Genomic DNA, 25,088 nt, shown 5'->3' with positions numbered 1-25,088 from the left:
TAACATATGTGTGAAGATAACGGAGTAGAGATGAAACCTGATGAAATATTAATCATGGCACTAATATCAGATGAGCCCTAAAACGTCTTCTTCTTCTAAATACTCATTCTTTTATTTTGAAAGAGCACGGTGCTTCCTGCTGTTAGACTCTGCTGTCTGTGTGGATAAAAACTTTGCCGATAGTTTGAAAAGCTCCGGATCGCTTTAACCGCCCTGTCCTGTAACCTGTTTCAGATGTTTGCGGATGAGCTGACGGGGGAGAGGTGGCGTCTTTACGAAAACCAGAGTAGCTCACAGGTAGTTCCACATTTGCTCACGCTGCCCCCTGGTGACAGCATACAGCTACAACATGGAGACAGCGATGTGCACCTGCAGACTGCCAACACACAACCCTGGCCTTTAAAGTGTTTTTTATATCAATTCTGTTCATTTTATGTGGCATTGTTTGTATTTTTAATTTGTCACAGATTCTGTTGATAACATGGAGTTTCTAGCCGCAGGGCGGCGTGCGTGCACGACGACTGTCTCAGGGTCGCCTCTCTCCAACCTCCAGCTGACACTGGGCTGGTTTGAGGTCATGCTGTGAGGTGGGAGAGCGCGGAGTCCGGGCAGAGAAGGAGTTACTGGGCCGAGTGGAGGAGTTTAGTATGTTGAGCAGAGCGAGAGGATTTCTGCAGTGGTGAGGACGCTGTGCCGGTCTGTGTGGTGACGAGAGAGCTGAGCGTGAAAGTGAAGCTGAATGAAACGTGGTCCAAAACTCTTTCAACAAGATTAGGAAAAAGAACGTTTGTAACTTTGAACTTTTCTAATCCTGTAAAAATAATCAAGTAATCTTGAGGATGTGAGCAGAGCGGGCTCGGCGGCCTGAGGCCCTGCGAGGCGTTCAAAGACATGGCACCAGGTATTTTTAGCTGAATTTAATGTCCGATTATGCAGCTGCGGCACAGGTTTATCTGCTCGTGTTTCACGGGTTTTTATCAAAGCTGCACCTTTTACATCTCCTCCCTGAGCGTTATCGCTCTTCTTCATCTCATCACCCCACACGTCTGCAAATCAGCCCAACTTCAAAGCAAATATTACAAATGTTTCCCAACCTCTGGCTCATGTGCTGCACAGAGGTCTCTGAATGCAAAACAGGTCCTCACCGTCCACTAACAGGCAGCAACCAGGACCAGGGAGTCACATGACCCCTGTGACTTTAAACTGATTGGCTACACGGAAAAGAAAAAGATGCTGGGATTTATGAGTATCTGATTTTGCAAACCTAAACTAAGCATCTATAAGAAAACAAGAATAGATTTTTAAAAAATGTTCTCAAATAGAAAGAAAGAACACGTGAGACACAGTGGCCACAACAAAGATTACACAGGGGTTAGAAAAAGATGCAAAAGGGCCCAAAACATTAAGCAACATGGACACAGAGGGGATGCCCAAACGGAGACACCAAACTAACAGATGCACAAAAGCTAACTAATAAACCGAGAAGACATGCAAAACGATCACAAAAGAGTCAAATAGTGATCTCAGAGAGACGTGAAGGGGGGGGAGTGGTCACGTGTGCAAAATTGGATGTAAAATGAATGAAAACTGAAAAAAAGTTGTAAAATGTTGAGACCGGAAGTTATTAAAAACATGTAAAATGATCACAAAAAGAAACAAACAGGTGAAAAGAAAACACAAAGGTGCATAAAGGGCCTAAAAAATGATGATTAAAAAACTAACAGACAGAAACTAAACAGGTTAAAAGTAGAAAAAAGAAAAATATTGTAAAAAGAAGCAAAATGACAAAAAAAAAAAACAAAGAAAGAAACAAAAACTGTTTTTTTTTAAACGACTCTGGAAATAAACAACAAACTATCACAAAGATTCATAAACGAAGCACAAATTCAAAAAACTGACAGGAAGGTGCTGCTGAGGTCACTGTGACGTCACCACAGGTGGAGACGGACTCACAAAGCATCGATGCTCTGATCAATAAACACCGAGAACCATACATGATACCAAAGTACGAATATCCTTCATTCTCGGAGAATAGATCATAACCGATGCTTTATCGATCAGTTCGAGCTGAGAAGTTTTTCATCTGCAGGGATAATAATGAATAACTCGTCTCTCTGTGCGTGGTTCACATTTATGAATAATAATGATCCATCATATTGATTAATGAGCCAAACACACAAAGCGATTAAGGACAAACATCCGTCTCCAGTCAGAGCTTCACTGGCTGCGAGGAAACGTCAGCGCTACCGAAGCTTCTCCTGCTTTTCAAAGTACCCGTGAAAAATCCACAGACAGTCACGGAGCTCACTGTGGGGTCATAAATCAACACCTGTGCTGTTTCTCACAAAGAAACACTAACACTCAATCTCATTTCAAAATAAAGGCCCAGTCCTTTCATGTCCACGGGACTCAGTAAATTACGTGGGCTCATTTCCACATATCTGAAACACACTCAGCCAATAGGAGCACTCCAACATTTACATTTACCCCATAATTAATACAACTGAAGAACAAAGCAAAAGAAAACAAGACTGCATCCCTCACCCATCCACCCCTCACCTATGCATCCCTCACCCATCCACCCCTCACCCATCCATCCTCCGTGAGACTAAAGACATGAAGAGGAGAAGAGGAGAGTGCTTTGACCCTGAGATGCTCAGAGTGCTGGAGTGAATCCAGCTTTAATCACCTCTCTGTCATCATAAAGGTTAAAGAATCAGGCAGGAAGTCAGAGTGGAGACATAAACAATAAAGGAATGATGAGTAAAGGCTGTGAAAGACGAAGCTCTCTGAGTTTTTACCTGCTCAGATGTTCATGAAGAAGAAGAAGAAGAAGAAGAAGAAGAAGCTCCAGAGCGAGAAAAGCATCCAAAGTTTCCGCTCAGCTCAGACGGACTGAACTGAGATCAGCTGCGAGCGTACGGACACACAGCTTCAGCTTCATCTTCATCCTCCTCCTCTTCCACCTCCTCCTGCTCCTGTGGCTGCTGGAGAGCCTTTCCAGCTTCCAGTCACCTCGCGCAGCTTTATAGCGGGGAAAGCCTCACACACGCCGGCGGAGAGGGAGCGGAGGACGTGGGAGAGGAGCGCGGGCTGCAGCGACCCCTGCAGGCCGCACACCGGCGGCACAGGCGGGGCAGCAGAGCCGGAGGAGCGCCGCTGACTCACTTGTAATAAAGCAGTACGGTTCACATTATGATCAGAGACACGGGCAGTAAAAAAATACTAATTTATATTTTTATATCTGACTATAGATTTACGAGCTTCTTTTTCGATTCAGGTCATTTTTTTCTTCCCATATTTTTAAATTATGAATATTTTTGGTTTATTTATTGATTTATTTTATTTTTGAATTTGCCTTTTCCTTCACAGATTTTTGTTTATTTGTTTGTTTTTGTTAAATTTGGTTCTTTCTCTTTGTTGTTTTTTGTAAATGAAATTGTTTTTTCTCTACTCCGTTTCTATTTATCTGCAAACTTATGATTCTTCATTTTTTTGTTTTTTATGAATTAATTTTTTTTTCTCTTCAATTTTCGACTTTCCACTTTTTATTTTTATTGTTGATGATGTGTTTATCCTAAACGTGTGCTCTAGTAGGGTTGTATATTTTTACTCCATTATATTGTGGTTGAAAAAAATCATTTTGTACATTTTTGTATTTGAACCCTTTGGTTGTTTCTTATTCTGCAGCTAAAGTTATAATTCCCACAGGTTGCTTTAGTTATAGGTAAAGCTGTCACACACACACAACCCCCCCCCCCCCCCCCCCCCCAAAAAAAAAAAAACCAACCTTAATATGGGTGTGTATATATATATATATATATATATATATATATATATATTAGAGATGGACCGATCCGATATTACGTATCGGTCCGATACTGACCTAAATTACTGGATCGGATATCGGAGAAAAATAAAAAATGTAATCCGATCCATTAAATATCACGAAAGCACCTCACAAAACTTGCAACACGCCGTAACTCGCCTCAGAACGTTAGCACGTCGGAGCAGTATGCATCACGTGATAGAGCGGCTGTGGCATGCGGGACCTGTCGGTGGTCTGGATAGCATGTGGAGCTTCGCTAGCAACCCGGCATTTCATCTCCGACAAAGTTATCCCGAGAGAAGTAAAGCAAGTGTGTAAGTCCATCTCTGAATGTTTGTAAAGCATTCCTGCGTTAAGCTTAACAAACGATATATGGAGCGACTGCCTCTCCTGCTGCTACTTCAATCATGAAACTGCTTAACGATCAGCTGATCGGCTTTTCTGTCGCGAGTCCGTCTCTCTTGTTTGTTTTTGGCCCACTTTGCACCAGAAAGAGGAAACCAGCGGCTGAACAACAGCAGAACGTTTAAGCTTGATCAGCTGTTGTTAGAATGTATTTAATATTACTTTCTACTCCAGGCTGGTAACTGTGCAGGGGCGGATCTAGCAAAGTTTAGCCAGGGGGGCCGATAGGGCATGAACAGGGAAAAGGGGGCACAAAGACACACTTTTCTTTCTTATTCTCATTTAAAATGTCGAGCTTTTAATAAATAATTATCTGACACCCAAAGTTTTAATTTGATGTAAAATGAATAGAAGTCAATTACTGTATATAGTAACTATTAAGTCTAATATATAGTATACCCTAGTAAGCTATAGTACTTTTCCCTTTGGGAAGGTACCATCTGTGCAGTCTGCAATTTTGTTGAAGAAAGCTGTTGAATCTATTTAATATTTCTTGAAAAATAATTGATTTCTGTGCATTTTTTTTCGCACTGCATCAAATTAAGGTTGATTACGTCGATTAAGCATCATGAGGTGGAGCGTGAGGGGTGGTTCCCTATTTTTTATTTATTTATTTTTGTTGTTGCTGGGAGTTGGAACCCTATTAGTTAGATTGCTTAATATTTACACTAAGTACTCTTTAAAATACCAGAATAGGGAGGATGGTGTAGGTTTGAGTTTATTAGATTGATCAGTATTGCTGAACTATGAAATATTTTTTTTGTATACAGGTATAACAGAATAGCTTTAGTGTAGTTGTTGTTTTAAACTTGAGTATGAACTTGCAGACTTGCAAAATGCAGCAAGATATTTAAAAAAACAGTTTTGTTGGTTAAAAAACACTATATCGGATTCATATCGGTATCGGCAGATATCCAAATTTATGATATCGGTATCGGTATCGGACATAAAAAAGTGGTATCGTGCCATCTCTAATATATATATATATATATATCTGTGAGCGCTAAAATGACTCTGTTACTATGTTACTGTAGAGCCATCCAGTCGTTCTCTAAAATTGAACATTAACTTTCTTCAAAGTGATTTAAAAGTCCAAACACCCACAGCTACAAACATCTGGCTGGCACTACCCTCTTCTAGGTTTCCTGCAAAGGATTCTCATCGCATCATTATATGCAACATGCAGCTTCTGCGTGCTACAGTGTTTGTAGGATGACCACAAGGGGGCAGTATTTACGCTTTAAACAAAGCCACTTTAACTGGAAGTGAACAAAAGCTGAATTTGCGAGGAATAGCATTTGCCTGCACATAGAGCTTACACCGCTGTCTGTATATGTCATCATCATCATTCATTTGCTCAGTAATAAAGTGACCGAGGTATTTCACCTTTTTATGAACTTAAAGAGTTTTTGGGGCCAGTTTAAACAAAGGGAAATTTAGCTGTTTATCCTGCTTGGTTCTACATATCAAAACAGCACTTTTAGCAGCATTGTACTCAATGTCATATTGCACACCATATTCAGTACAGACATTGAGAAGCTCCTGTAACCCAGCACTGCTTGGACTAAAAACAATCAGGTCATCGGCATACATGAGATGATTTATCAATGTTTTACTGTATGGACAGATCATCAACATATAAATTAAATAAAATTGGAGACAAAATCCCACCCTGTCTAACACCATTGCTGACACCAAAGGGGGCAGAAATACTGCTTCCTCATTTAACCTGCATGTTCTGATGAGCGTACCAGTAAGAGAGAATCCTCACGATGTACTGAGGAACTCCCCGTCTCTTCATCTTATCAAAAAGTGTTCTGTGGTTCACTCGATCAGAAGCCTGAGAGGCATCAATGAAACACATGAGGACAGATGAATTTTTAGCCCTATACAAACTGACTATTTCCTTGAGTCACATGTCAGTGTCACAGTGGCACATGTCAGTGCCGTGCTTTGGTTTGAAGCCAAACTGATTATCCAGAGAAGAGATGAACACACTAACTCTGTCAAACAAGCTTCTTTCTAACACCTTAGATAAAATACTGGCTAGTGCAATCGGCCTGTAATTTTCCAAACATCTCACTTTTGCAGCTTTGTCCTTCATAACTGGTACCTTTAAAATACACAGCACTGAGTCTGGTAATATGGCATGAATCATAAACCCAGTGAAGCAGAGCGCTAGAAGAGGAGCTAGCCTTAAACTAGCATGTTTTAAATGTTCTGCAGTGATGTGATCCAAACCAGAGGATTTATTATCAGATAACCTATGAATGGCTTCATATACTTCATGTGTCCTTACACTTATTGTGTCATTGCTCATGTCAGAATTGTCCTCATATGGTTCACTTTTTATACAGTTAAACGACGCGCTGTAATGCTGTCTCCATAACGCTGCAATGTTATCTGCCCCAGAAACACCTTCAACAGTTGATGGCAGAGATGGTTTACAGTTATTAAAAGCAAGTTTATTGAACCTATTAGTATTATTATTATTATTATTATTGTGCTGAATGCTGTTTTGGTCACTTTGTGTTTTGGTAACATGTTTCTTGTTCGAGTCCATTGTTTTTCTTCCTTGTCGCAGACACTGTCTTAGTCTTTTTTTCTTATTTTTGCCTCTTCATGTCTTAATATTGTCTTGTTATCACCTTATTTATTTATACTTGACATCTTATTTTGTTTCAATTTTTCCTCTTTTTTAACTTTATTTCCTTTTTCTGAATTTTTGTCACTCTCTGGTTTTGATCACTTTGTGTTTCATTTTGTTACTTTTCTCTGATTTTACTTTATTTCCTTTTATTGTCACCTTTTTTAAAGATTCATTTCATTTTTGTTTCTTTTCACGTATTGTGTCACCTTTTCACGCCTTTCTGTCTTATTTTGGTTGTTTGAAACTCTTTCCTTGTTACTAGTGTTGAGCACCTTTATTTTGAAAATCTTCCCGGTGTGTTAGGCACGGCAGGGCAGAATGCGGAAGTCTGAGTAATATTAGAGAGGAAGACGGCTTCGAGTTGAGTCTGAACTTTACAGCTGGAAACTTTATCTTCGTCCTCAGCGGCAGAACACTGAACGGTGAGTTTCTGAACATTCGCGTTTTTATCCACTTCAAACTTTATCCTCACTTCCTGTTTTAGTGGTTACGTTACGCAGATTTCAGGCCACCATCAAAAGTCAATACGAAGCCCACTGCGCGTCCGTTTCACTGGAAGTGCGACGTACGCCAGACTTCTTTCAGAATTAGGTCAATTTTATTTTCCAGGGTCGTTTCTGGAGAAAAGCGCTGAATTAAAATCATCGCAGAATCTTCAGATATTTAGTGACCGAGCCGCTCTTCATTTCGGCAGCAGCCTCTTCGTCTTTATCGTGTATTTGATCGCGGGCCGTGTAGGCTTAAAAAGTTGGTTTATCACCGAATAATCTGCAGAGTAGGGGCGTGCCGTGTGTTCCGTTTGTCGGGACACTCTGACTGGACCTGTAGCTGTCTGTAATCACAAACTCGCTCATTATCAGCATTTCTCATTGCAGTTCAGTGTTGTGGTTCAAACATGGCCGACTAATGGCTTCATAAACTGCTCTTATCACACCTGAGCTGTGCTCACCTGCCCCGATCACTTTCGCTTTCACTACTGTGAAAATGAGAAATTGATCTGAAATGTCCTCGCAGCTCCGCGGAGAAGCTCCACGGAGAAGCTCCGCGGAGGCTGAAGTGCAGACGGACGCGTGCAGAAATACATTCAGCGACCTTTCAGCGCTTTTCACTTCATTTGTACTGCGTGACGTCATGTCGACCTTGTTGCTGTTTATGAAGACAAACGAGCCTGACGCCATATTTAGATCTGAGCTTTTTTCTTTCACTGTTTGTTTTTAAGGTGGACTTCGTGTTCCGGCTGCTCTGAAACAGGGATTTCCCATCGTTGGACATGAATACATCACATCTGTCCTTAAATCCAAATCACTGCTTTAGTTTTCTGCTCAGCAGCTTTAACTTCACGTTCATTCAGCGTTTTAAAAGCCTGTAATCCCACCTGCTGTGTAGGTGCAGCTGGGTATTATTATCACTATTATTTGTTGTTGGTGGGATTTTAAAGGTGGTCACGTGGTTCCTGTGGAAGTGGGCAAGCATTTGAGATATTATAAAATGACTTCGTCTCCCGTTGAATGTGACGTAAACCAGGATTCAGTGACGTGAGCTTTGACCCCTGACCCCCTGGGACTGTGTGTTGATGTGGTTTCCGGTTCTCCTCCTTTGTGAACTTTGAGGCTGCTGCAGAGATGAAGTCTGATGGTGGGAGGAGCTTTAATAACGCTGCTGTCCTGAGAGCTGGCAGATCCGAGGCCTGCAAATCCGAAGCGAGGTTAACGGGTTAGCGAGCTTAAAGCCACGGTTTTCAGTCCTCTTTTCACCATCACCATGGTAACTGATGCTGAGCGGGCCTGACTTGAAGTGTGTTTAAAAGTGCCACGTCTGGATTCTTTAGCAGTTTTTGTGCTGAAGGAATTTCTCTATGAAACCTGCTGAGCTGGAACTTACCGACTCCGCTGAATGAAGCAGGTTGGGGCAGCAGCATATGTTGCCATGGTGATGTATCTTTGCGGTTATCCTTTCAGGTTTACCTGACGGTCCAGGTAAGCCTGAAGTTTCCTCTAAGCCGCAGGTCCCGCCTCGTGCTGCCGGCCTCTGGTGTGAGATTCGAGTGACATTTATGGCTCTGAAATATTAGCACTGCAGCTTTTTGTCCCTTTTAGAGCAGAAACCATGAGTGTGTGGTGTTCGTGATCTGACGCGTCTCTGTTCTCTCTCTCAGCTCCATCATGGCTGAACCAGTTTATACTCCCACCACAACCCCAAACCCCGGAAACAGCTTCTGCCTGATCCCTTCGGCCCACCTGGACAGAAACCGCTTTATCCTAAAAGTCGTTGAAGTGGTGAGTTCAAAGATGCTCAGACTCATGTGACTCTTCATTAGCCAATGAGATGCTTTCGTTTAGCATTCATTCACACCTGCAAACACACAAACTGTGTGAAACCTTCAGGGTTTCCTCATCGTCTCAGCTCATTGGCTGAAACTTAAATGTGTGTTTGCAGGTGTGTCGTAAAAGTCTGAGTCTGCTGAAACTAAGCTTCATTTCTTTCACTCCTTGTTTGGATTACACTGAGCTGCTCTGTGAGCTGACACTGCCATCATCAGTGTCCTCTGTGTGCTGCACGTCTGCAGACCTTCAATTAAAACTGTTCAAGTAAAATATTCAGTTTAAAAAAAAAATCACGACCTTCCTCAGATTTAAAGTTAAATAATTAAAAGTTGTTTTTATTTGAAATCAATGATATTTAGTTGGAATAAGAATTATCGAGATTGGGATTATTTAAACATTAATGTTGGTAAATGATTAAATCGTCCTTCAGAGTAAGTTTCAGATATTTGTATCGCTCTCAGGCTCTGGCCCGACCTGCACGCTCTGCTCTTTAAACTTCCTTTAACAGCGAGGATCGCGCCCCTGCAGGAAGACGCCGGGCCCTTCCTGTGCAGAGGTGCTCAGTTTCCTGTCCGGTGTGGCAAACAGTAGCTCAGTCTGAAAGCTGTGACAGAAGAGCAGGTTTCTGATGCTTCAGAGAGGAAAGATTCATTATTTAGGTGCTGAAACTGTGTTTGACATGTTGCTGAAACTTTGCCTCAGATGTCTTAAAAGACTCTTTGTCTCTGCTCCCTCACCTCTGACTCTCTGCTGTGGGTCTGATGTTTCTGTAACCGTCCACTGTGCAGGAAAACAATGCAGCGGCTGCTGCGCTGTGACTTCCATGAATTATGCACATGTGCAGTGATCCTCAGTCAGAGTCAAACACTCAGGTTCTCCTGCAGCTCAGTGTTGGTGAAACAGAGTTCAGCTCTTTACATGTCAGAGCTACAGAAGGAGTAGCAGTGAAGAAACGCACATGCAAACACACGGGGCCCGAGGCGTGCCTGAGGCGTGCCCGCGGGGCCTCGGCTCTGCAGATCATAACAGTACAGCTCAGAGAAAAGTGACCACTGACCATCTGCAGGCTGGACCGTGTAAAACAACCTGAAGCGACGAGTGATGTCTTGGTGGCCAAGCCCAGCTGTGTAGCTGACAGGATCTGTTCTAGTTTCAGCTCATTTCAGGGTCGTTACTGTGGAAACCCCCCAAAAACCGAAAGCAACCGGCTGCAGAGTCGATCCTCTGCGAGTCTCTGCAGGCTTACGACCATCAGCTGACTGACAGGAAACACTGAGTGTGAGAAATGGTGACAGGAATCCAGAACAGTCTGCACTCATCATCGGTCTGTAACGATGATGATGATGACTTGTTTGCTGCTTTTAAAAAAGACTTGTAACTCTGAGCATTTGTACAGCTGAGCTGGATCCATGCAGGTGAGGTGATGCTGTAATGTCCTGGCAGGCAAACATGCTAAAATAGGCGAGGAGTGATGAAGGTAACCAACAATAATATCATCGCTGTGGACAAATCCTCCTGGACCGAGACCAAAACAACTCTGCGCACCTTTCAGGATTAAACCAGGTGCACTTGTGCTTTCACCTCAGTTTGTTTAGGATGTGCAGCACGCTCCTCACACGGCCTCCCTTCAGGCTGCTCAGCACAGGAAATGCCTCCGCAGTTTGTGGCGCGTTGACAGTCCACTGCCAGTAATCAGACAGGAAGCTGCTCCACTCTCCTGCAGATCTGTTTAAAACGGGGTTTGCAGCTGGAACCAGATGTTTAACGGAGGCCTGAACAGAGCTGATGTGTCTTAGTTTGACCTCACGAAGCGCTGACCTGCTCGTGTTTAATAACTCCAAAGGAAGGATCTGTCATCAGCGTAGTCTTGTTTCACGAGGGATCCCCTCGCTCTTATTGTGAAAGTTCAGTTGCTGCTAACTAACTCGCCCAAGCACATCCTGTCCCGTGTTTCCCCCTCTGATCCAGTTCATGTTGTGGTGGTTTTTGACATCTCTTCAGTCACACGTATTCCAGCAGCCGGAGGTGGACGGCAGCACCCCCACCGTCCTGGGAGACGAGCAGACTAACAGACAACAACAAGAGTTGCTGATTATTTGCTCGTCTATTTGGTACGAAGTACTTCAGAAACCAAACATTTGCAGAGCAGAGTTACGCGTGCGCCTGTGTACATGTATGAAATTATGTACACAGCGGTGATATTACCACAACAACACTGTGGGACATGAAGCTGGATCTGCAAACCCCGGTGGTGCCGCCTCTTTAACAGTTGGGCTGTGCGCTCTTTACAGACGAAGAGTCGTCTGAGCTAGAGCAGGGCGATGCGACCGAAATATTTATAACGATATAACTGACGATATAATTGATGCGAGACAAAATACTTTACAACTCCACAGCTTTATTAGTGCAAAAAACATCAAAGTATTTCCACTGAAACAAGCAGCTGTTTTTTATCTGCATTAAAGTTACAGTATATAAACATTTAACAGTGCAAATGCAAATTCCTCGCTGACAGTTTAACCAAAAGGCATTTCCAGTGGAAACTGGCCGACACATCCTCAGCATAACCATGTATAATATCCACAACACTTAAAAAGAGGTCATACACACACAGTACGGTAACATTATGTTGAAGCACAGTACGTATCACTCCGCGAGGCTCCGCCTACGACAGCCGTAACGCTCCGACAATCCATCAAGCGGTGCGGCTTCGTAGCTCAGCAAAGTCGTACTGAAACATCTGACAGATTTTCGAGCGCCGTGCACATAAAATCGTTTCGAGGTCAGTAAACACAACCAGAGTTCATACATAAGGCACACGGGATTATAAGGGGCTCTGTCGACTTTCAGACAAATCAAAGGATGGATTTTAAGTGCGCCGTATTTTCCAAACAACACGGTAATAACGACGGCCCGCTAGCATGCTCTACCAAAAATAGTGCTTTGTTGTGTATCTGACGGACCAAAGCTAAACCAGTTCCACACCAGTGAAGCTGCAGCATTTTTACAAACCAGTTCAGGTTCATGGTTTCATTCAACGATCCGCTTTCGCTCTTCTGGTTCTGCGTCGCCGCCATGTGCGCATGTAAACAAAGGCACTGCACATGCGCGTTTTACCCATATTCTATCGCCATGTTTCATTTTCTTATCGTTGCCCAACATTACACCAGTGTTATCGTGAACGGTATGATATGACCCAGCACTAGTCTCAGCCGACAGCAACACAAAACCTGCTGCTGAAGTCAGGCGCTCTTAGATAAACCGTGTTACCGCCACGCACCGAACGACTGCGCGGAAACACTCCCGGCGTGAAACGTGCTGACATCTGTGAGTGTCACACCACGGTTCCAAAAACAAGAAGCGAAATCTGCGTCAGCTGCTTTTAAGCTGACTTTTTAAAAGTGTCGCTGCGTCAGTGAATCAAGCAGATATTCAAACACAGCAAAACAAATGCACACTCATGTTTCTGTCCATTTTCTCCCATCAGCAGGGGGCGGAGACTATTCCATCTGGCGTCGTACTCACACAGGTGGTAAACACATTCATGTGTATGTCCTGACCTGTGTGCACCGGAGTGAGGACGCTTTTATTGCTCTCAGAGCTGCATGGCAACCACTGGTTGCTAGGGAGAAATGTATATCTGTTGCTTTTGTGCAGCGATATGGCAAAAGTTACCGACAGTTTCACTGAGAGCAGTTAGCGAATGTTTGGAGACACGTCTGCGATCTGTTCAGGACCACTCACTCTGGTGCAGCGCTCTCTCTGCATCTGACCTCTGACCTCCAGCAGCCAGTCGAGGAACGTGCCGTGGTGTCTGCAGGCCGCTGCATGTACCACACGTGTGCAGGTGCAATGATGACCAAACCAGTCTGTGACTTCCTGGTTACAGGAGACGGGGATGAGGTCGCTTTGGTGCTTTTAATGTGGAGGTTCTGTCTTAGCTGAAGTGTGACTCCACACTCACATCCAGTCTGTGGCTCCGGGCTCGGCGGCTTCTACATCACAAACTTTAGACACAGAATTTAACAGCAAAACAGGAAGTGGAGGTTCGTTTGTTGGGGACTGTTTTCAGGACAGATGAATGCGCATTAGCAGCCGGACGGTGAGGAGCGGGATGGGTTGGTTAGCCGTGCTCCGTGGTGCGAGGGAACCAGTCGCTGTGTTTGTGTGTGACCTCTCTGTGACTGGATCTTCCTCATCCAGCAGCTCTTCAGGAAGCTGCAGAACGGGAAGTGAAAGTATTGCGGAGCGGTCAGTTTGGCTGTCGTTAGCAGATCTCAGAGCTGCTGTTGCAACAGCTCAGTGAGGTGTTCGGTGGGAGGACGACGCCTGCATCCGGCCCCGGGAGTCTGGAGGGAGCTGGCGCGGGTGGGTGCTGGGCAGAAAGAGGATGTGCGGTCAGATCTTTGTGAAACCTTCCTGCAAAATAAACTGAAAGCCACAGACTGAAGGAGGCCCAGGTTAATGTTTTTCCACGTGGGCTCCACCAGAGCAGCTTTGCATGAGTCACAGCTCAAAATAATCCATGTTTATGTCCATACTCAGCCTCTGTCCATCTAAACTTCTGATTGGCTGCCCCTCATAACTGCAGGTTTGAAAACCAGTATGTAGCATTGCGTTACACTTAACCCCAGTCACCACATGCATGTGCCGTCTGCCTCCAGCCTGTTCATCCACAGAGGTGTAGTTACAACAGCTGAGTGTTTGGGTGGATGTAGACCACTGCAGGCGGAGGACTGCAGTGGCGGAGGACTGTGGACTCAGCTGTGAGAGATTGGAACAGTCTCTGACATTAATCCGTTTTGGGCATAAATCCTATAAGTCGTTTAGATCCTCGTCATGTTGCTGCTTATTGTCTTTGTTTTAATCATGTTAGAAAAATATAAAAATCTCTGAAAGTTGAGAATCGCTAACAAACACACACATGCACCTCCTGGTCGTCTGAAGGTTAAAGCAGCGCGTTTGCTGTTGTCCAGCTCCAATCCCTGCCTCTCCAGGTGCTTTCACAATAAAAGCTGTCCACTGTCTCAGTGCTAAATAAGTTTATTGTGAAGCAGACAGGAAGTCCCGGTGAGTTTTTAACAGCAGCTTCACTGTAGACTCGTGCGGGATTCCCACTGTGACTTCCTGTGGTGAGTTTAACCCCAGTCAGCTGATTCGCGCCGGGTCACGTCTCACCTGTCCGTGCTGAACAGGAAGTCTCTCGGGGTGATCTCAGGGTGTGCACGCTGGCCTGTGTAGGTTTCTAAAACCCAGCGCGTTTGTAACGTTCAGTGTTTTCATTACTGCAACGCCATCAGACATCTGCTTTTACAGCAAGATGAAAGGACAAGAAGAGCTGCTGTTTTTCACACGAGCGACCGCAGAGGCGCAGCCGGGTGTCGATGCAGTTACTGCAGCTGTTTAAAGCGTTGATGAAAGAGGAGCATAAAGAACAAAACACGTCTGAGACACTGAGAGGAGCTGGGCTCTTTGTAGTGAAGCTTAGTGGAGCGTAAAGCTCTGATTGAAACGAGCAAAGACACTGAACGCTGCTTCACCTTTGAACCCGTTAAAGCGTAACAGGAGGGACCATCAAGGTGACCTGAGCAGTTTGTCATATTTCAGGATCTTTGTGGGACAAAAGGACTCTGTGTGCATCACATTCAGTGATGCACACAGGCCTCGAATCAGAGCAAACTTCGACTTTCTGTTCCAGGTGACCTCAATTTCATGCGAGTTTCCAACCCTAAGACCTCAGATTTGTTTTTGAGGTTGTACATCGACGGTGAGACGAAGCTGTCAGCGTGGAGTTCCACATTACCGCCCCAGGGCGAGAGCGTTTTCGCCCGCCCTGTTCTGCAGAGTCGCCTCTTTGTGTTCCCTAAAGTAAACCAGCTTGGACACGTGGAGGAGATCCAGCGCCGGTGACGGACACACGGTCTTCTACAGACATAAACACAGCAGAGGTGCACGAGAAGGTTTTTGATTTCCACGCTGCTCCCACTCGCTGCCTTTCTGATTTGACTTGGAGATTAATGTTAACAGCACGGTGGCGGCAGCCTGACTGATGACAGCGATGCTGGAATTCAATCTTTGCATATTTATGTTCGTATAGTTCCACGTAGTGAGGAAAGTGAGAGCAGATCACTCAGCACCTGCAGGATGTTGGTGACGGGCACAAACACAGTGGCAGTATTTACAGAAACACTCAAAAGTCACTCAGATTCTCTCACGTTTCACGTTTTCTGCTCCTAGAACCAAGAAATATGCGTCCCTAAAAGTGTTCTGGTGGTACAGAACATGTAATCAGATTACTGAAGGAGAATGAGTCATGTCTGTGTTGCTGACTGAAGGATAAAAGTATCGGCGCCGCTCTCGCTGACGTCAGGCGGTCTGCTGCTAGCTCTGTGGTTCTGGGTTCGTCTGTCTGAAGAAAAGCACAAAGCCTTTTTACAAGCTGAGGCTCACTTTAACATGGAATATTCCTCCAGTTAAACTCGCCGCTGTAACGGAGACAGAGGCTGGCGTTCGGTTTAATCACGAGGACAAACACGCGACAGCGAGAGGAAAGTATCCCTGCACACGTGCACAGACGCTGGTTTGTTCCGCCTGGTTCCTGATGATCCCGACTTTGGATCCTGGTGCTTATCTGTCGGCGTGACGATCTCCTGGGTCTGGACGAGCGTCGACTCTACTCTCAGCTCTGTCTTTATGCTCATTTTGCAGCTTTACTCGTGATTTTATTCTTTTACGAACTACCTCATGACCACGGGTGAGCGTTGGAACGTAGACGTGCTCTCAGTCATCTCATGTCCCACCTTCCAACCACCGTGAGCTCAGAGGGAGGGCTCTGCAGAGAGCCGCGGCCTTAGGCCTGAAGCTGCCGTCTCGTCCCAGCTGCTCCGCACTCGCCTACGAACCCGGAGGTCGTGGTGTGAAGAAGCCGACGGGACGGCGTCACCTGCAGAAAGGAGGTGTGCAGCTCTGACACGCCCCTCGAACGTTTCAGACGGAGGAAATCTGGCAGGCTTGGACTTTCTCGAGAGTGCATTCGACACATCGTGTACTTACATCTGGACCAATCAGAGCACACTAGTGTCATTTCTTAAGGTTTCTGTCCTGATAAGTGGTCAGAGAGTTGGTGTGGTCCTGACTTGCTCCTTCAGCGGTTACAGGAAGCTCCTCCTGCACTGCGCTGCTCTCTGAGTCATTTAAAGGTCTGTTTACATTCACAACACGAGTATTTCTTTATAAAAACAAAGTCGAGTGTTTGGGGCCTGGAAGAGCTCAACCACAAACTCCTCCATGTTTGTAGTCCAAACATCACCCCCTCCCCAGGCTCGTACTGCCTGCTCTTTCAGGTCCCCAAACTCGGGGGGTCTGAGGGGTGAAGCGCTCCTATTGACTCCTGCTGGGTGACGGTCTCGTGGTCTCGCCGCTGTGGTGGTTCAGATGTGCTCAGGGCGTCCCTGCGATGGCTGCTGGTGTGGAGCAATCGCTGTTGTTGCCGCCCACACAGAGCTGAGCAGTCGGAGCGGTTCGACCACAACTTCTAATGAAATGCAGCAGAGCCGGCGCCTTTGTGTTGTCACGCCGGCCTGAAACTGCCAGCAGCCGCTCAGACTGGAAAGAGACGTCACATTTCAACAAATAAGCTGCCGTCGTCTCAGACAAGAGGACGAATACACGGGGCAGCAGCTGACAGAGGCTGGAGGTCTGTTTCCTACAGGAAGAGGAAGTGGTGACTATCAGGTCAGTTTCTCCCCGTGTGTCGTAGTTGCAGCGTTCGATGCCGGGAGCAGACGTGCAGAATAAAACAAATCAAACACGCGGAGCGTTTTTGGCGCCTGGTGAATAAGTGAGCTGCTGAAGAAGCTTTCAGCGGGAAAAGTGAAACAAAATAACATTTTATGCAATTATTTCTTCATAATCATCGAAATGTCTGACAAAATATGAGAATAATCATTATTGTTATCATGTCAAACTGCAGCCCACTGTGGTCCTGAGTGGGCCGGTCCACTGAAACTGCACGTTTTATTGTAAGACTCAGGTTTAACTTGGTGAACCTGCAGGTCCATCTCTGCACAGCGCCGTCCTGAGTAAGTGGGCGGCCGTGGTTTCACAGGCCGTGACAGATTCACAGTAGTGTTCACAGGTCGGGCTCTGCTTTAGGAGAACATGTCGCTCTAACACGCCGACCGTTTGATGTATGAAGCCAACAGGAGTGGTCCCAGGAGCCACCCTGACTTGTGTTTCTATTCTGTGCTCACCTGTGCTGACTTCCTGTTTCTCCCTCAGGTGCTGTCCTTCATTGCCTTCATCCTGGAGGAGACTGTGGACAGCTGCTTCACCTGCTCTCCTCTCTACTTCTTTGAGTTCGTCAGCTGCACGGCCTTCCTCTTCACCCTGCTGCTGCTCGTCCTCCTTTCTACTAAGCTGCATGAAAAAATTAACATCGGGGCCTGGCCCACTGTGGTAAGAACCTGGAGATCGTGTTTCAGTCGCTCTTCTCCGCTCGCGTGAGAAAGATTCAGAAGCTCAGTGACCTGAACAGAGTTCATGTCTGGCTTTATTTAGAGTCACTTCCTCTTTCAGAGCACAGTCTTTGTTCAAGCTCACTCCAAACTACAATAACGACCCGACCGGCAGTCGTTAGAGGAGCAGGTCGCTACATACATGTTCAAAGTAACCCGAGTCGGCCCAGCACTCGTTCATGAGCTGTCCAGAGAGTGCTGAGCTGGCATTAACCCGGCAACACATGATGCTCGTGGTCCGTGTTATTCATAATCCAGTCCTTTGACTTCAGTTTACACATTTAATTTTGCATCGTTTTGAATTTCTGGACAGATGAGGAACTTTTTACTATTTTAACCTTGACTATAAAAACTGTCTTTGCATTGGTTCGCTGAGCTGCAGCATCAGAGCACGGACAGCGCAGCATGCTTTCGGTCTGCGATGTCAGAGTAACTCTGAGGGAGTCGGGTACTCGTGTGAGTACTCGAGTAAAATCAGTCTGAGGAGGATGCGTGGCGGTGGCGTTTGTCCCGGCTCTCCTCCTGCGAGCTTCGCTGTCGTCTCGCACCAGAATGAAAACAGACGGTTTATTTTAGTCTCTCCCTGATGACACTTCCAGCTCGCAGTCTTTCATCTTACAGCGTGGGTGCAGTGAAACTCGAAAACGAGAAGCAGACTGTTTTCTTTTTGCAAATTCAGACTCAGCAGGGTGGAAATGTTTGCATGTGGAGCTGCGAGTTCGACAGCTGTTCTCAAAGCTAATGAGGGTTCCAGCTTCAATCGAGCCCTCGCCCTCTGCCTCTCTGATTGGCTGAGCACAAACCAGGCCGCCCCCACCTTATTTGTTTTTCATAGAGATGAGATTTAAAGTTGGCCAGTCAAACGAAACCTCCCTGTTAAATCATTCACGTGGAAATGAGCCACCTAAATAAAGATGCTCATAAATAACTTCAGATTAAAGTAATTAAAGCGTTTCTTCATTTTCACGTCCACATGGAAAAAACCTGCTCTGAACTTTGAACCAGGAAAGCGTGGGATTGGATGCGAAGAGGGGGAGGGGTCAGAGCATCAAGAGTTTGATCCAGTAAAGTTGGCGTGAGTTCACGGCTGGTATCTGCAGCCGTTTAAAGGCCGACCTTTGAGAAATGGCGGCGCAGCTTCATTGTTTTGGTGTCAGCCTTAACTCTGCCAGAGACGCTGCTTCCTCTGCTTTTCAGAGGAAAAGTGAGCGTGGACAGGAAGCCGGAAGCTGAAGGCCGAACCTTTCCGCTGCACTGATTTTCAGCGGCGCTGTCTTTCCACCGGAGGCCTCAGCTCCACCGTGGTGTGTGGAAACAGGAAGAGGACACCGACCGCAGCGCGGTGCTCACTAACACCAGTGTCTGCTCAGACGGCTGACGAGCCACAGAGTTCTTCCTCATCGTAGCCATTAAAGAGAAACCTCAACATGACGAGTCTGCCCGCAAAGAAACACCAGACAGGAACAGCAGCAGCTGAACTTTCACAATAAGAGCACGCTGTCACAGGGAAGCGTGGTGAGAGGCATTTGAAGCCCACGCTTCCACAGTCAGGTTTCAGAGGTGACCCGTTCCCATCTGTTTTATTCCTGCTGCTTAGGAGGGGCAGCCAATCAGGAAGAACTGTAATGGCGGTCCGAGTTTGTCTGTTTTCTCTGTGTGGTCTTTGTAGTTTAAATGAAGCTGAACAAAAGAACAGAGGAGCTGAAAAAACCGTCGATATGAGAGAAGCGCAGAGGCTGAAGCATTTTAGCCACCGCCTCGCCATCAGCGGCGGCTTCCTGTTTAGCACTCGGGCCTAAAGGCTGATGGCGTCGCCCTGCTGTCAGGCAGCGTGGACGCCAACGACTGTGACAACGTGAGAACGAGGTAATGTAAGATTGTCACGGTCGCTCCACAGACGCATCTACTGTGTGTTTGACGAGTTTGGATCTCAGTGATCGGGAACGTTTGTGAACATCACCTTTCACTTCGGTGCCACAGCGAGTGCCCGCCAGCTGTGGTGCGTTTAAATACGAGTACGAGCGGTCGAGCCTCGTTAGCCTCAGAATGATGGACTTATTCGTTCCCGCTAAATGATGAATTAAAACGAGATACGGCCCCAAACTCAAAGCGTGCACCGCACCGTGTCTGCAGACACGCCTCACACCCGCAACAAGTCACACAAAGTCTGAAGTCAGAACTTGGTTTTATCGCAGCTACGACTTTAAAGACGTCCCAGAGTGTGTACACACACACACACACACACACACACACACACACTGTGGCTGAAAACCAGTAAAAGCAGCTGTCATATAACTGTGTGATGCTGCCACCTACAGTCTGCAGACTGAACTGCACTTGTAGCCTCCAGTCAGATTCCGGAGTGTTAGAACTTATCTTTGTGCCACTACTCTGAGCGCACGTGTAACGGTGGACCCAAGAAATACCAGCCGGAGCGACTTTGACAGTGCAGAACTTTTTATTAAGCTCGGGGTTGTACGTGGACACATATACTCCGCGCTCTCTTTCTCTGCTGTCACCTCCGTCTCCGTCTGTCACTGCCAACACATAAAGAGACACAATCACTGTCAGATCCCAGCACACCTGTTCACCCTGCCCCTGCGCCGCCCCGGGAGCTCACTGCGTCACGCCTCCTCTGCAGCTGGCCAAGGACCACACCCACGCCACAGCACGTAAACAGAGTTTTCAGGTGCAAGTGTTGTATTTTGAGGAGAAATTTATTTTGAGTGAACAAACTTCATTGCTGCGTGCAAAAAATGTATTTCAGTGTTTGCTATTATCTCCACACACACACACAACAGCAGCTCCTCTCGCTCAGTTTTTGCACTTATGCAAATATGTGACGTCTTGATGAATCGAGCAGATATTTGAAGTTTACACAGAAACATTCTCGCATGAAAATATCTTAAAAGTTTATTTTGTGACCCAGAAAGAGTAATATTTCAAACTCTGCCACTCTGTGTTCCTCCGCCACTGCCTCCTTTGAGTTTTGGATGAAATGCATTCTGGGATATTGCATTTTGTCATTTCGAGCTGATTGGAGACCAGAACAGCCAATCAGATATTTTTGCATCCAAGTCTGTGATTGGCTGGTTTTGTGGCACAAATGTAACGGTGTAGAGAAAGAGTTGAGCGCGCACGGGCATAAACGTTGAGAGCGCGAGCAAGTGCAAAAACTGAGCGAGTGTGTGTGTGTGTGTGTGTGTGTGTGTGTGTGTGTGTGGATAACAGCAAACACTGAAATACATTTTTTGCACGCAGCAATGAAGTTTGTTCACTCAAATTCAGCTTTTCGTCACTCAAAATAAATTTCTCTTCAAAATGCAACACTTGCACCTGCAAACTTTGTTTCATGCGCTCAGAATAGTGGCACAAAGATAACATCATAGAACTGATGGATCAAAGCAGCAAAACATTTTAACACACCGAGACTTGTTGGATTGTAGCTCTGAATATGAACTTGGACTTAAACCAACGTGTGGATGTTCAGCAGGATTGTCTCCATGAAAATCTGTCACATGTGAAGTATTACAAACAGAGCTTTATTATTAAGTACAGTGAGGCCGTGAACGGTGAGTCGAGGGTTCAACATGCTGAAAAAAATCCAGACTCAAGGCTCAAAATGAAGCGTGTGGCTGTTTTACGTCACGCTGCAGCGCCTCCAGTTTGAGAAAAGTCCACTTTTATTGTTTTGTTGATCCGGTCAGATTGAGGGCGGCAACTCGGAGACTGTCGGAGGCGCTCGTCTCACCTTCTTCTTCTTCTCTTTTACAGGACATGATTTACACCGGGGTCATCGCTGTGCTGCTCTTCATCTCCTCCTGCGTCTTCGCCGCAGACCGCGGCTCTTTGGTTCAGGCAACCGTTGCTGTGGTGAGAAAACGTCCTCGGACTCGCACTACCCTCCTTTCCTACCTCCTGAATCTTCCTTTTCCTTTTCTTCTATATCTCCTCCTTTCCTTTCCTTCCTGGCTGACAGTGTGTGTTATAGGGCCGCCACAAACGATTATTTTGATAGTCGACTAGTCACCGATTATTTTTGCGATTAGTCGACTAATCAGATCATCATCCATTGGACGTACAAGTACAGCTTATTGCACCAGCAGCATCTGCTCTTATATAACTATCATTAGCTTACAGCTTTAAGTGTTTAAGGTCTGTGCTAACTAAAAATAAAGACAAGATGATAGTTTATTCAATTTTAATGACATTTGCAGATTGTTTCGGTGAAGTTTAATAAACTCCTTGCTATCTAAAATCTAACAGGACACCGGAGTAAATTCTCCAGCATCTCACACTTCTGATAATCAGCTGTCTGCTTGACGTTTATTCAGCTGTGTAAAAACGATAACTTTAATCTCAGCCAAACCGATTTACTCAGGAACAAATAAAACACTGAAAAAAGCCAAACAACATTTTGAAGTGGTTCTCACGGCTCTAGTTAGCCTAGCCCCCGGCTAGCTATCGAGCTAGTGGGTAACAGACGTCTCCGAAAACGTCGGAGCGCTTTTGAAAATATGCGGTGTCTTGATAAACTGAGCAGATATGTGAGGTTTACACAGCTACATTCTCCATGAAAATATGTTAAACGTTTATTTTGTGACCCAGAAAGAATAATAAGAGTAATATTAAAACTAACTAGCTGCCGCCATTGTTGGAAACTGAGCTGGGCCGCGCTATGAATTCTGGGACACAGCTTCTTCTTCTTCGGCGTTTAACGGCAGCTGGCATCCTTGTACATGCAGTGCTGCCATCTTCTGTTTCAGTCCGTTATTACACTCTTAAATCCTGCTACTTATTCCTGCGTCTTTTGTGATCTTACAAAGCTTCAAACGACACGTCGACTATTAAATCAGTCGTCGACGATTTTGATAGTCGACCAATCGTGGCAGCCCTAGTGTGTTATCAGGTCACCTACAGCAGCGCTCTTCTTCTTCTCTGTCGTCCAGGTCTTTGGGTTCTTGGCGACTGTGGCGTTTTCCATCGACTTCGGCCTGATGGTGAAGAGCAAGGGGCTTCCCTTCCTAAACAAAGACAAGAAGCAGGAGCACACTAACGGCATCCAGACGCCGGCAGAGGAGGAAAGACTCAAAACCAACGAGACAGTTTAAGTGTCTTTCTGCTCATACGCGTGAGGTCGCTCATTACTTTTCCCAATATTCCTCTAACATGATAGTGAAGGGGTGGAGCTTCCAATGCTGACCTCACGTCCATGTTTTTTTTCTTTTTAAATCCAGTTTGTAGTTCTTTTCCCAGCGCTGAGGGCGCTCTGTTCAGAAATCATCACCCTGTCGCTGTGCAGAGCGCCGAAAACGAGAGACACTAAAACCATCAAACCACTAAATCTTCTGCTGTAGTTTAGATTGTAGGATTTATTTTTACGCAGTTTGTGATAAACGCTTTGCTTTATCGTCCTGTTGTCATAGAAATAATCAGATGGACGAGAAGGAAAATCACAGAAGTGTTTTCGAAGGCGTCGGCACCTCCGATTGGTCAGAGTCTCTCCAGCAGAATCCTGATATTAAAATATATTCTCCTTACTTTTAATTTGAATGAAATGTTGCACACCAAGGAAAATATTCCTGATTGTTGAAGTACCGTCTGTGTCCCTGAACGCCTCACGATGCTCAGGTCGAGACTGAGAGCGTGCTAAAGTTGATTATTCATCAGCCTTACTTGTGTTGAAATGACTCGGAGTGTCCAGCAGGGGGAGACGTCTGCTCGTCAACCATCCAGGGGCTGTTTCATAAACGCTCGTTTAGTTGATGCAGACGAGTTAAAGTTCATTTCATGTTTTTTATCTGGACACTGTGGAAATGCGGTCCTTTGCCAAACGTGCCTTAGTCCTCCTTAAATTCTCCCTGTGGACCAGTCAGGTTTATCCATAGCCTGTATCTAAAAGATGGACCTAGCTGCTGTGACATCACCTGTTGGTTGGTGATGCACGCTTCTGTTTTTTGTTTTTTTTTTCTTTTTTTTTTTGAACGCTTTCACATGAAACGAGCGACAGACTTTGTTTTCCTACCAGAGTGGTCGCCCCCTGCTGGACATTACAGAGCATTAGCTTTCAGGTCTTTTAATGTTTTGTGTCACTCTTGACATTTTAAAAGTGAAATTGTGCCTTTTTTTTAAACATACTTTTTTACTTCCTGTCTGTGTTTGATATCTTTGATGCCGTGTGGACAAATATGAATATCGGGGGTAATTTAGCAAAATCAGCTCAGAGCTTTTAATGATCTCTTTTAATGCTTTTATTAACTGTTATCACTAATTATGGCCTTGATGTTGGGCTCAAGCTCATCAGCTGAAATCATAGTGACTCTTGGTGATTCTAATCGCTGACGTGTGAATGTGTTAAAATGTAACAATGAAAGGGTGAATATCAAAGTGTTTGTTTGAGGTTTTCTTCCGTCTTTGCTCTCTGCTGTTGGCGGCTGAAGCTGACGTAGCTGCAGGTGTGTGAGGGCGTCGTGGAGGGGAAGCCTCCGCAGCATCGTTAAAAAGAGTAACATTAGAGAACTTGAAAAGGATACTGCGTGCCTACAAATGATTTAAAATTGAAATGTAAGAGGAATGGAGCTCTTTGAGTGAGCAGGGATTCTCCTTTTCTTCCTGTTCCTGCAAGTTTTTCCTCCCGTCTGTCACTCGCTGATGGGTTTTCTCTCCAGTACTGTCGGGCACCTCTGTCGTTGTAAATGTGTCCGTGGTTCAGTAATCCGTCCCCCCACACACACCCACACACACACACTCAAACTTCACTAAAGTCACATCAAACTCTAAATTTTATGCCCAGAAAATGAAGCGGACTGCAGTTTAAAGGCAAACGCCATCTGTTTTTGTTTTTTTTACTACAAATGTAATATTTTTAAACGTTTAATTATAAAAAGTGTTTTTCTTTATTTCTGAGGTCTCATATTTTTTTCTTTTTTTTTGTTTTTTAAATTGTGTCCATTTCTCCAAAGTCTCAGGAAATAAAGTCTCATTAACCATGAAAATGAAATCAGTGAGAAGTTTGAAATTCAGAAACATTTGAGAGCACATGAAGCAGCAGACTAATAAAGGACGGGTTTTTATACAAACTTTTCTACGTTTGTAAAAATGAAAAACACTCTGTGATGACGAGGACATTTGTTAGTAATCACAGTACACTGGACACTTCCGTGTGTGTCGAACAATCCAGAAATCTGAAATCATTTCTATTTGGGACCAAGTAAAGTTGATCTTCGAGACAGAGCCCGTTTGTTTTGTATATAAGTTTCTCTGATGTTTGTCAGCCTGTGTGTGAACGTACGGTTAGGATTTCACTGTCTGTAAGAAATTGCTGCAGTTTCTTTCTGTCAGGTGATAAAGAGATTTTCAATAAA

The 25,088-nt window shown here is 45.2% G+C and overlaps 2 protein-coding genes across 4 annotated transcripts in view; one reads left to right on the top strand and one right to left on the bottom strand.

The window, feature by feature from the left end:
- cpne4a (copine IVa) overlaps positions 1-2,948 on the bottom strand; it is a 94,111-nt gene extending 91,163 nt beyond the window's left edge. The window contains exon 1 of the mRNA XM_085472461.1: positions 2,802-2,948. The gene's annotated coding sequence lies outside the window, so the exon portion shown is untranslated. The remainder of the gene's footprint in view (positions 1-2,801) is intronic.
- A 4,235-nt stretch (positions 2,949-7,183) lies between these two features.
- cmtm6 (CKLF-like MARVEL transmembrane domain containing 6) lies at positions 7,184-25,088 on the top strand. Of its 3 annotated transcripts, none has more exons than XM_085472458.1 (5): positions 7,184-7,306; positions 9,040-9,160; positions 17,489-17,665; positions 21,499-21,597; positions 22,674-25,088. In XM_085472458.1, the coding sequence occupies exons 2-5, from the start codon at positions 9,047-9,049 to the stop codon at positions 22,833-22,835; spliced, it is 552 nt and encodes a 183-aa protein (XP_085328584.1). In that variant the 5' UTR covers positions 7,184-7,306; positions 9,040-9,046; the 3' UTR covers positions 22,836-25,088. The 3 variants fall into 3 exon arrangements, with proteins under 3 accessions (XP_085328584.1, XP_085328586.1, XP_085328585.1); XM_085472460.1 differs by lacking the exon at positions 7,184-7,306 and adding an exon at positions 8,111-8,266; XM_085472459.1 differs by lacking the exon at positions 7,184-7,306 and adding an exon at positions 8,303-8,597.

This window comes from Copadichromis virginalis, linkage group LG11 (assembly GCF_057382275.1).
Source record: "Copadichromis virginalis isolate Kocher_CV1m ecotype Utaka linkage group LG11, C_Virginalis_male_GT1.1, whole genome shotgun sequence".
NCBI classification, from domain to species: Eukaryota; Metazoa; Chordata; class Actinopteri; order Cichliformes; family Cichlidae; genus Copadichromis; species Copadichromis virginalis.
This window is presented reverse-complemented; position numbering and strand designations above follow the sequence as displayed.